This window comes from Enhydra lutris, unplaced genomic scaffold, assembly GCF_002288905.1.
Source record: "Enhydra lutris kenyoni isolate GAN:26980312 unplaced genomic scaffold, ASM228890v2 scaffoldscaffold1, whole genome shotgun sequence".
NCBI lineage: Eukaryota > Metazoa > Chordata > Mammalia > Carnivora > Mustelidae > Enhydra > Enhydra lutris.
In genome coordinates, this window is record NW_019154085.1 from 45,674,310 (window position 1) to 45,686,329 (window position 12,020).

Here is a 12,020-nt window from a genome sequence, read left to right on the forward strand (position 1 = left end):
CTCCCAGTTTGCCAGAGGCCAAGCGGAGCTCCCGGGAACAGAAGGAGATGCAGTCGGCTGCTCATGGCATGTGCCCAGAGGTCCCCGGGTTGGGGGAGCAAGTCAAGAAGAAAGACGTGAAAAGACACCCACACCACTCCCTGTGCCCTCAGCTGTGGGGAGCTCATGGGGCAGGACAGTGTTGTCCTCCAAAACTCAGCTTTTAGTCCCAGATCCCAGTCCCTCTTGTCAGGGAACAGCCTCTCTATGAAGCCATGTGCTGGGCTGAGTCCTATCTGAGCTTCTGGGGCTCAGAAGAAAGCAAGACTCGGTTCCTACCCTGAGAACCTTCTGGAGTGGCTGTGACAGCGTGAGCACACATACAGACAGGCAAACACCAGGGTATTCAAAGTTGGCACAGAAAGGACGTCACCGAGTCCAGGAACTTGCAGCGTCCTTGGGGACAGGGCAGAGCTGCAATGCCCGCTGGTGCCCCTTGGGGAGATATGGCAACTGGGTCACCCTTGGGGGGGAACCGTGGCTGGGCTCTGCTGTGCAGGGAATGGAGACTGTGTGTCTGGAGGCGAGGCTGGAGGAAGGGGGAAGGGCAGGCGGGGGCCATGCGCACCCCTACAGCTCCCCCTAGGACGCACCCATGTCTTATGCCCCTCCAGCAGTGAGGGAAGTGACAGTGGGGCCCACAGGGCATTTGCCAGGAGGGATGTCCATTGCCCCTGCTGTGGCACTGTTTGCAGTCCCCTTACACATGCTCCCCGAGGGCCATGCGGGTCTCCGTGAGCGGGCATCTGTGCCAGCACCTGCTCTTTCCGGCCCACAGAGGTGGGGATGCTGTGTGAGCGCTGTCGCCAGACCCACCATGTCAGAGGTTGGGGATGGGGGTGCCATCACTGACCACAGGGGAGCGGAGCTGAGGCCACGCTGGATGCCTGGTCTGAGGGGGCATCAGTCCCAGTACCATGCCCTCAGTCCCCGGGTGCTGGGGGAATTCTAGGTATATAAGCAAAATGCAGTGGGGCAGGGTGGACATGTGGTAAAAGAGGTAGGTGGTCAGGGGAGGCTCCTGGGACCCAAATGCAGAAACTTACCACCAGTGCACGGAATTGTGTGTGCAAGACACATACGCACAACAGGCTGTGTTCAGTGGTTCGTAATGGCAACATATACCTATCTCTGCGCATACGCACGTGTATACAGAGCACATGTGCACACGCGCTTAAGCAACCCAGATGCCCGTCAGTGCAACGAACACGGCATCGTCACGTGGCTGGAACTTCCCAGGTGACAGCATGTCTCTCCCGCGATGGACGGGACCCTGGGGACGAGTCTGCAGAGCTAGGGTACAGCAGAGCCAGCCAGGACACCCTGCGGGACGCAAGGCAGCTATGATGACGAGCTGCGTCCGGGTGCACGGATACCCCAGGACGGGGCGACCCCAGGACAGGGCAGGGGACTAACAAAAAGCACACGAGGACCACTGAGCCCTGTCTGCGTGAAATAAATGACATCTGTGTCCAGTTGTCCATCTGGCTGTGCAGAGAAACAAATCTGGAAGATTTAAACCAGACTATTACCATAGACTACCTCTGTGGGATTAGGGGCAACGGTCAATTTCTACATATTTTCATCCCGTTTGTTCTCTTTATAAGGAACTCATACTGTTTTATATATTTGTTAAAAAGTAACAATGCAGATGAGCCAAGATAGTACATCAGCAGAAGGGGAGTCCCCTGGCCGGGTCACCCTGGGCAGCATGCAAGCACAAGGGCCCCCGGGGGCCTTCTTGGACCCCATGGTGGGCACATTTTATGTGGCACTTTTCTGCTGTGCCCACAGGAACAGGGGTCTCTCTCAGGGACGTGTCTACCTCAGGTCTCCTGATTCTACCTGTGACCCTCTGCAGCTTCCTGGTGTTCTTTCTGGAAAGCCCTGGTTTAATTTCTGATTAATTACAAATGACGATTTTCTCTTTTAACAGCTAGCGGAGAGAACTTATCTGGACACCACGTTACGGTGGGCAGAAAAATAGGGTATCTTGTACTTTGTCCTGTTACAGGGCTGCCGAAGAAGGAGGAAACCATTCTGTGTTTAGAGCACTTTTCCTCCTCTGTCTCTGGCAGGAAGTATGAGCCGAGAACCATCTGCAGAGCGTCCTGCTGGCCTCTGTCCTGGGCCCGCCGTGGCTGGGCTGCGGGGACCACCTGACTCAGAGCGGGAAGCCTCAGACCCACCTACACAATTCTGGTCCCTGACTGCAGGGGTGTCACTCTGTAGGCAGGTTCCTCAGGGCTCCTGCAGGGGTGGGGCAGGTAGGGCATGGCCACCCAGAAGGCAAGAGCCTGGGGGCAACTGGGCCATCCTCACACCATGTGGCCTCACCCACACAGGCTACCTGGGCCACGTGGGCAAGACCCTTGCATGGAGGTTTGGTTCACAGAGCAGCTGAGGAGAGAGGACACGCTCACTGTCCCCGCTGCACACAGACGGGAAGCCACACAGCCTGCCGGCCACGCTGGCCCGCCGGAGGGCGGTCTCTGGAGGAAAAGGATTCTCTAGCAAAGGGAAAGTAGGCTTTGGTGCCCAAGAGAGACCACAGCATCATGGGGAGGGTAAGTGGGAAGGGCGCCTCAGTGACTGACACAGATGGTCCCCCAGCCAGGGGTCAGGCCAGGCGAGGGCACAGGTGGCTAGCTCTCGGACCCACGCAACCCCTAGCCTCTGGATGGCGCAGCCCCAGAGTAGGCCTCCCTCATCCGCTCCTGCCGTGAGCCAGTGTCACCCGTGGGTGCCAGCTGGCCAGTCAGACGGGGTCGCCCCGACCCCACACCCTCTGTGCACATACCTGTGGTGAACCTCGGTTTGGCGGGGGGCTCCTGCACAGACATGGGGAAGGTGGCCGACGCCGGGGAGGACTGCGCCCGGGACAGAGGCCGGTGGCCGCCGAAGGACACGGGGATGCCCGCGGCCTCCATGGATGCCTGGTAGTTCCTCAGCTGGTGGATCCGCTGCTGCTCCAGGAGGAGGGCTTGCTAGGGGCAGAGGAGACACGGGTGTTGGTGGCTTCCAGGAAACCTCCCACCTACCAGCTGCAGAGCTATGCGGTCCCTTCCTGCAAACCACATGCCCGTTTGTTCACTGGCATGCGGCATGCAGCTCGAAGCATGTCAGGGCGGCTGGTCGGGATGGGCTGCCTGCTGCCCACGGAGAGTCCCCCGCCTACAGGCAGCCCTCCTGGGCCAGTCTGCTGCTGTCTTGCTTCAGACCAAGAGGACCCGATCTGCATGCCCGAAACGCATGTGAGGAGCACATGGTGGTATAGAAATGCTGACTCTTCCATTTGGCGCCACGGTCTGCTCCCTGGCCTCTCCCCACCCCACAGCCCCCCACTCCAGGGCAAAAAGACTGCAGATGCAGCAAAGAAATGTCTCGCTCAGGTTCCAGATGCCCGGGGCCCTGCTGGCCGGTTTTGCGGCCAGGGAGGGGGTGGGCGCGCCGTTCAGAGGAGGTGGGGACCCAGATGGACAATCCCCAGGATGTTAGCGGCTTTTCAGCTAAAATAACCAGGGGAAAAGGACGTGAATTCAGAAAATAGTTTTTTGCGAAAAACTCTTTTTCATGAAAATTGTGTTTCTATGGGAAGAGCACAATACCACAGGGACCTAAAACAAGCAGTTTGGAAACTAAGGGAGCTCGGGTGTGAAGAGGCAGGTTGGCGCTCGGAGCAGGGACGGCCTCCCTCGAGTGTGGCCGGTGGGCGCCACCATGAGCTCGCACGGCTCTTCTCTGCCCTGGCCACAGGCCAGTGGGGAACCATAGGGGGCTCCAGAAGGGGTGTGGAGGAGTGGGAAGTGCTGGGTGGGGCCCGGGCCCCCCCACCGAGGCGTGCGTCCCTGTGAGGGGCAGAGGGGAGCCTGCCCAGAAGGGCCCCAAGGCAGCAGGGGCCGGGCTTGCAGGGAAGGCCTCCCCGGAACGGTGAAGGCACTGCGGGTAGCAGCCTAGGTGCCAGGGAAGACACAGTTCCTCCACGAACCTGGCCTTCGTTTCCGTAAACAGATCTTGTCCTTTTGCAAGACAACAGGGCCCATGGCCTCTGCGTGAGCAGCAGCACAGCAGTTGTACAGGAAGGGACCCTCTCAGCCCTGCTGCCCTATATTCCTGCCTTCAGGAAGCGGAGTCGGGGCAGAGCAGAGAGGGAGAGAGTGGATCCAGCTGCCCGAAACTGCCTTCCCGTGCTTCTGTCGATGGAAGCCACGACTGCGGGGCTCACACCCACCGCCACAGGCACCGGACTCTGCCTGACAGCGCCTCTCCTCGACACCCAGTTTCCAAAGCATCAGCGGCCTTGGCTTGTGCTTACAAGGACCACCAAGTTCCTAATAGGGAGCTCTGCTCGTGATTTTTCAAAGAATACAGAAACTAGGTGTCTCTACTCACTGTCTTGGGGTTACAGCAAAATAACACTTTTTCTCTAAACAAATGCCAATCACTTTATCATCTGCAAAACACCAGCCCTGAATGTTCACTTAAGGCTGTTCGAATATCCTACAAGTATCCTGATAATGCATTGAATGTTCACTTAAGGCTGTTCCAATATCCTACAAGTATCCTGATAATGCATTGAATTCCACGTAGGCGCTCAGCAAGGCCCGCCCACCCCCCGGGAGCAAAGCCCCACATGGGTAGGCTCCCAGGATGGCCAGCTGGGCTCAGAAAAGCATAGTCAACGCTGGCTGCCTGCAACACCCCGCTCTGGGCCGCGGGAGCTACTGTACCCATACACAGCTCTGCTCCTGAATGAACGTTATAATCAAATCCTGCGTCCTGGGTACCCTGGCTCTTGGGCCCTGCTGGCCAAGAACAAGCAGTCTCCCTGGGGCTTCCGGCTCCCTGGCTGGCTGTCTGAGTGTCCTGCAGACATGGCAGTTTTACTTTCCATTAAATTGATAAATCATTCATCAGATTTATTCATCAGTCTCTTGTGAGTTTGGTTAATATGTATCAGTGTCTGGGACTAGGTGTCTTGTCACTGTTTTTTCGATCTATAAAGTTGGTCAGTACTGCCCTTAGGCCCCCAAAGACCTTGCCTACCTTTTTGATCAATTGAGAAATCAATCTACCTCCTCCCACCTTTGATGATTACGCTGATCCTACTAACAGTCGGATTTATGTGAACCTACAGTTTTTACATCTGAAAGAAAGCAATCTCTAGGGACTCTGGGGCTGGCATTTGGCTGGGTTACAGGCGCACGGATAGCCATAGTGGACAGAGGGCCAGTAACTCCCAGTATTGCTAACGTCAAATAGACTTCGAACCGCAGCCGCGTCCTATACTACCCAGGGATGGATGGGCAAGGACCCGGCCAGGCAGAATGGGGGGCTCTGCAGCATTCACAGACTGCCAGCCACAGGGCGCTGGCCCTCAGGGGACATGGGCCACTGTCTGAGGGCCCGTCCTGACCCTGTGTCCTGCCCCTGTCTGTCCTCTCCCACCTGGCCTGGCCTCAACCAGCACGGTCACCTGTCTGAAGAGCAGCTCCTGCTCTGTGGGCTGGCGCTGGCCAGACTCTGAGTCCCGCGGGGGCTCCGCCTCCTCCTCGTCACTCTCGATGGGCTCCTGCTTCACCTGTACCCCAGCCAGCGCGTGCGGCTCCTTCTGCCCTGACAGCCGGTCCAGGTAGGGCTCCTCCAGGAGGGCCTGGTGCTCACGAAGCTCCTCCTCGGTCTCCTCGGGGTGGCTCTCGGGCTGCCGAGCCGGCTCGCTCTGTTTGGGGATCATCTACAAGGCAGAGGGAAGGGAGGAGGGTGACAGGGATGAAGGGACAGTAGAGGGGCATCACAAGGTCCAGATCTCAGAGCAAAGGGACAGATGACCCCGGGGGGATGCTGCGAACCCCGAGCTAAGGCCCACAGCCTGGGCACTGAGGGAGTCTGCCCCACCCGGGGAAGGACAGCCCTGCGCTTGCTGCACATCTGTGAAGGAGGGGGTGGGTGGAAGATGTTGGGCCGGGCTGTGCTGCCCTGCAGAGGGCGGGAGCAGCTGAGCACCTGCAGGCTCGGGGGAGGGGGCCACGCAGCAGCCTGCACACAGTCTGTGGGTCTGGTCCCAGGGCAGGCTGGGGGAACAGGGTGCTGTGGCCACCCTCAAGGAGACCCTGCGTGGAGGTCACCGGGCCTTCTGCTGACCCAGTGGAGGGCTCGCTGGGGCCTCGGAGCTGAGCCAGCAGAGGTGCCCTCCCCCAGACAAGGAAATCATGGCCATGGGAGCTTATCGGATACACTTTGTGGTGGCAGGTGCCAAGCTGTGCACATGTGAGTCCCGTCAGGAGCTCCACAAATGTGGCTGATGGCTTGTGACCCACCAGCCACGCTGTGAGTTGCCCCAGGATGCGGAGGGGCTTACTCCCATTGGAGGGACCCTGGTGGGGTCCGGGGAGGGCGCTGATGGCACCGGCACCCTCTTGGAAGCCTGGGACTGGGAGGACTGTCTGCCCCATCCCCATGGCATCAGCTCATCAGCAAAGGAGGCAAACAGGAGGATTTCTCCATGGGGATGGAGCTGGCTGCCCATTGACCTCAGCTCGCCTTCTGCTTCTTCCAGGAGCAATGCCGGGTGGGATTACAGCCGAATGTGTCAAAGTCCCAGATGATTCTGTTTAACGCCCTGTGGCGCCCACTCCTTCTTCTTGTGTGTTTTGTGTGTCAGCCTGGGCTGGGAGTGTGGGTCCCTCCCTGAGGCCCCAGGAGGGTGCTGCAAGATGGTGAAAGCTCAGAGGCGGGGGAGCAGGTGGAGCAGGAACAGGGACCTGCGTGCTCCCAGGGCGAGCGTCCCCGGCTCCCTCTCTGGCCTTCTCAACTTCCTCAGAAGATGAGGGCATCTGAGCAGCGACCTCCAGGTCCCTCCAGAGGACTTGGGATGCTCTGGGCTTCCATGAGTGCCAGCTCGGCCCTGTGAAGCGTTTCCGGAGCCAGGAAGTGCTGGCCCCACTGTCCTGGGAAGCGCTGAGCAGGAGCAGGGGCACCTGAGTGGCCACCGTCTCCCTGGAGCTCAGTGCCTATCCCGAGGCGTGGAGAAGCTCCAAGGGGGGCCTTGGCCTCCAGGTGGTGGTACAGAGGGAGTCAGGGAGGGTCGAGGCCACAGTAGCGGCCTCCTGTGATGCCGAGTGCATGTTCCACCACCGGCCATGGCCACAGGGGTTCTGGCTCCACCGCCATGCAGCCTCCTTGGGACGTGGCCACAGGCAGAGGCCTCCCTGTGCCTACGAAATGCGGTTCTGCATCCGCCAGCCAGGTCACAGGCTCGCTGCTCTGCAGAGCTGGTTCGGGGGTGAGGCTCCTGCAGGCAAACACAGCCGCAAAACAAACACACAAACCAGCTCACTGTCCTCCTTTGGACCTTTGGCGCCCCTTTTACCGATGATGTGTGGACAAATGCAGGTCCTCAAGGCCAGACTGCAGTTGGGGCCAGTACAGGAGCTCATTGGACATGCTGGCGGTCCGCCCACCCAAACACAGGGGCCTGAGGTCTCGGGATCATGGCCCGGCCGCCGCAGGACTCCAGCACTGCATGACACTCCGCAGCTGGGGCAGGAACTGCGTGCTCAGTGAACCCTCGGTCCTGCAGGGGCATGGACGCTGGCAAGTGCTCTTTTCCAGCAGGAAGAGGAAAGCCTGTCTGCCGCAGCACGATTCCCACCCCACTCGACTCAGACCCGCTCGGGGGCACGTCTAGACATGGAGGCATCCCTGCCACTTCCCAGCTGTAAGCTCTGCCCACCCGGTGGGGGCACGCATTCTCCAGAAAGTTCCTTCGCCTGGCAAACCTTTATTAAACACCATGGCACATCAGGCCCCAGGCACTAAACAACCAACGCTGGCCCATGGCTGAGGGGCTCCAGCCAGCAAGCACAGCCAGCTCGAGCGTCCATCCTTCCTGCTCATAGAGGTTCCCGGCTCCACAGCAGGGTTCCCTCAGCCGGGGACTGTGGGAAAACCGAAGTGGCTGTGTTCGAAGGCTGGGGCTGGACTGAAGGCTGAGGTCCCCAGTGCACCCTCAGCAGGCTGGGAGGGTGGGTAGCCTCAGAGCTGCCAGGAGCTGGGTGCTCCCACCATCGGGCCGGGGGGAGCCCCTCAGGGACAGCAAGCCCCGGCATAGGGCAGACACACCCGTGCTCAACAGCACGAGATAACATCACTGGCTCCCGGAGATCCCAGGAGAATGTTGCACAAACACTGCAATCACCTGCTGTTCCCTCTGATAATCAATCACGTAACAGAATCCGGGGAGATCACCCAGTTTCTAAATCATTCTTTCCAAGAACTCACCAGGAATGAAGAGATGTTTTCTGCCTTCCTAAAACCTCCCACCCCATCAGTCAGATCAAATTAAGAAGCCACAGCCATGCTAGGAAGACGGACGTGAACTGCCTTTGACGCTGGGAGTGAACGGACAGTCCCCGTTTTGCCCACAGGAGGCAAGTGCCTCTGCCATCCCCATGAGGGCCGTGTGTGGTGGCCCCCTGCTCCCAACAGGTTCTGCACTCTCTGCCTGGGGGCCATGGACACTCTGGGCATCTGGCCATTCAGGACCCCGGTGCCGGGGTGGGGGGGGCCATCTCCTCATGTGTGTCCCTGTGACCCTGTCGTGGGGACCCTCAGGCCAGAGCTGGGCTGCTGCTGGCCCCCACCTTCCCAACTTAGGGTTTTAATCACCAGTGTGTTTAAACATAACAACCTGCGGCAGCTCCCTGCTAACAAGCAGCTGTGGGAGGGGCTTTCGGGACTACGCAGGTGTGCACACCTCTGAAGGCCGTCCTGCACGCTATCCCCTCTGAGGGTGAAGTCCCACGGGGTGGGCAGGTGCAGGTGTGGGGGGGACTTGGATAAGGTGCTCTTGGGGCTCCGGGCGGTGGACAGCTGGGGGCTCCCTGTGGGGGTCTGCGCACGGAAGGGGAGGGTCCTCCAGGAAGTCAGGAGGACATGCTGAGCCTCGCCCCCGCCCAGCGGCCCCTGCCAGCCCTGCGCCTGCAGACCCACCTTGTTCATGTGCAGCTGCTGCTGGAAGTGCTGCTTGTGCTTCTCCAGGAACTGCTGGTGCTGCTGCTGGATCACCAGGTGCTGCAGGGCCGGCGCGTTCTGGGGCAGTGGGGCCGACTGCGTGCGCCCCAGCGGGCGGTGCTGCCGCAGCTTGTGCACAGACGGGGACACGCGCTCTGCACCCACCAGCGGCTGTGCATGCAGGGGCAGTGCACCCAGGCCTGAAAGACACCAGTGGGAAGGTGACACAGGTGGAGAGGTGGCAGGGCATAGGGGAAGGTCCTCTGCTCCAACCCAGAGACCCGGGCACACACCGCCGGAAGCCCGGAGTGCGGGCCACTGGGAGGTGGCCGTCCCTTGACACCCAGGCCCCTGCCATAAGTGGGCATCCAAGGGACAGGCTCTGGCATGGTGGGCCCGCCCATGAGGGGCCCCACGACAGCCCTCCGGGAGCCCTGGGCCCTGGGAACGCTGGTGTCGGTCTGAGCAGCACCGCAGGCAGCTGGAGAGGTTCGGGCCACACTGAGAACAGTGGCGGAGGTTCCGGTGGCCTGGAATGTTCTAGAAGGCTGTGGACATGGCTCTTCCCTAAGTGACCCAGAAACTAAGTTGTAAGGGAATGAAATGTCTTTAGGATCAAATCTTTAAGGGTCTCTTCAAGGGGTGACCTGATGCAAGGGGGACAGTCATGCTTATACAAATCCCGCTACGTCCGGTCAAGGTCAACACCTTTCTCCAAGCGTTCTGCCGGCCTGCATGCCTTCACGCTGCTTCACCAACCCATGCCCGGACCGCGTGCTTAAGAACCCGAACTGATACACAATCCTGTTCTAATCTGTATTTGAGTCTTATTTTAAAATGCAACCTCTTCGGGGGACTCAGGATGCCAAACGCTTCCTCTTCTGTAAGCTTTTTCGTACGTCTGGGTTTTTACTTTTGCAAACTGGGGGTTTAGGCACCTTACCGCTTTTCTAATAAACCCTTGCCCTAATTTTCTAATAAACCCAAACCCTACCTGATTGCCCACTGCCCAAAAGCCTCAGATGGATGGACACAGGCTCAGACTGAGGAGGACCCAGGTCACAGGCGTCTGCCTGGGAGGGATGGCATGTACCCGAGCACAGCAGCAGCCGGGCTCCCTGAGAGCATGGCCCCAGGAGCCTCCCGAGGTGTCCCCAACAGGCGGGTGCTCCTGCCCGTGTCCCCCCCTGGGGGCTCTGAAGACCCCCCAGGAGCACTACAGTCTTGGTCTTCCCCTTATCCCGTCACGGCTGTGGGGATTTCTAAATGCTGTACGCAGATAGAAAGCACACCCAGAGAAAAGACCCAACCCTCACAAAGCTGTCCCTCACTAGCTGTTCGAGATGTTTGTCAACTTTGTCCCCTAAACCGCCATCACCTTCTGTCCGGTCCACTGTTTTCTGAAAAGAGAAGTCACCATGAATTTCATTATCTGCTCAGCTACTAAAATTACAGTTAGTAATACAAAAGATCGACTCATTCCCTGTCAAGTTTTCTAGAAAAGCTTAAAAAAAAAAAAAGAAAAGAAAAGAAAAGAAAAGCATCTCCCTAAAATGGTGTTTTGGAATTCTTCCCGTTGATGGAGGTGTCCTGAGCAGCAATGTGAGGAAGTCTGCCACACAGGGCTGCACTGACGGGATCGGAGGCAACGCGGCCCTGAGCAGGTCCCCCTCGGACACGCAGCTCCCTGAGCAGATGGCCCTTAGGCCTCCGTGCACACCAGGAAGGAAGGTGAAGTCGTGAGGGGGCAGCAGAGCTGTGCCTGGCTATTGGGTGGCTGGCCCCATGCCCCCCAGAGAAGCTTCCCTGGACTCCAGGGCAGGGACCCAGTTCCCCAGAAACTGAGCATCCAGGGCTGATCACTGAGCAGGAATGAGCTGCTCTAGTGGCCCATCATGAGTGTGAGCCCGGCTTCTGGTGCTTGTTGCCCTTCTGAATGGGTACAGGTTCCTCCTTCATGCAGGGTGGCTCTGAGGACACGGGTCACTGTCCCCACAGGGACACGGCAGATGGTGGGAGGACCCCAGTCCATATTTCACTACGGGCCTCCTGGGGTGTAAAACCCCACGGCCATCCCCGCAGGGACGGGTCACAGTGCAGAAAACGGAATGCCCAACCTACTGGCCAGGTGACTTCCAGTTGGCCCTGCAGGTCATTTGCAAGGGTTTCTGATGACAAACCATTATCTGGCTTTTGGTACACATCCTAAAAGGCTTTAGCATCAAACCATGCTACACTGAGATCAAATTCTGTCCCAGGCAACCCAGCCGTCGGCCGAGGCCTGTGTTGTGCTGAGCGCTGTGCAGGGGCAGAGCCTGACCCGCGGCTCCTGGACCCTCTCTGGGCAGGGAGGCCGGGCTGCCTGGGGCCTTTTCCTGAGCACCTGGCCAGCTGGGAGGCTGAACCAAGGCTCTGTTCTCTTCCCACCCACAGCACGGGTGGAAGTTCCTCTGTCGGAGGACTCTGGGAGTCCTCTGGGAGAGGACTCACTTAGCATCACAGATCTCTGCTCCTTCCAGCGGGACCGGGAGGGTGGCCAACACCCCCGAAAGTGCAAGCTGGACCACGTGATCCTAAGGACAATGTTAACTCCTGGCACTGAGCCAGCCATCCAGGTTTCGAGATGTGCTATGCATAGCACTAACTGGTGAGTTCACAAACAAAAGCACCACTTAGATACCCCCACAGATATGGGGGTGAAGAGTCAGGCTGCTCTGATGTTTTGGACCCAGTTCTGAAGTGCTGGCCTTTGTACTATGGAAATCGGGTTAAGTAGATGAACTCACACTGGACAAGTGACTCATGTGGCCTGGGTCCTTAGAAACCCATCTGATGCGTCCCTAGCCCTACACACCACAGCGAAACTCTTTAAAACCCTTCGAAGGGGGGCACCTGGGTGGCTCAGTGGGTTAAACCTCTGCCTTCGGCTCAGGTCATGATCTCAGGGTCCTGGGATCGAGCCCCACATC

At 58.9% G+C, this 12,020-nt stretch overlaps 1 protein-coding gene across 2 annotated transcripts in view; it reads right to left on the reverse strand.

The window, feature by feature from the left end:
- Nucleotides 1–12,020, reverse strand: part of LOC111156745 (histone deacetylase 4) — a 285,367-nt gene that overhangs the window by 41,983 nt on the left and 231,364 nt on the right. For both annotated transcript variants that reach the window (XM_022517915.1, XM_022517842.1), the window contains 3 exons: nucleotides 9,031–9,251; nucleotides 5,516–5,773; nucleotides 2,840–3,026 (listed from right to left, as the gene is read on the reverse strand). In XM_022517915.1, coding sequence (XP_022373623.1) covers nucleotides 2,840–3,026; nucleotides 5,516–5,773; nucleotides 9,031–9,251 — 666 coding nt within the window. The remainder of the gene's footprint in view (nucleotides 1–2,839; nucleotides 3,027–5,515; nucleotides 5,774–9,030; nucleotides 9,252–12,020) is intronic.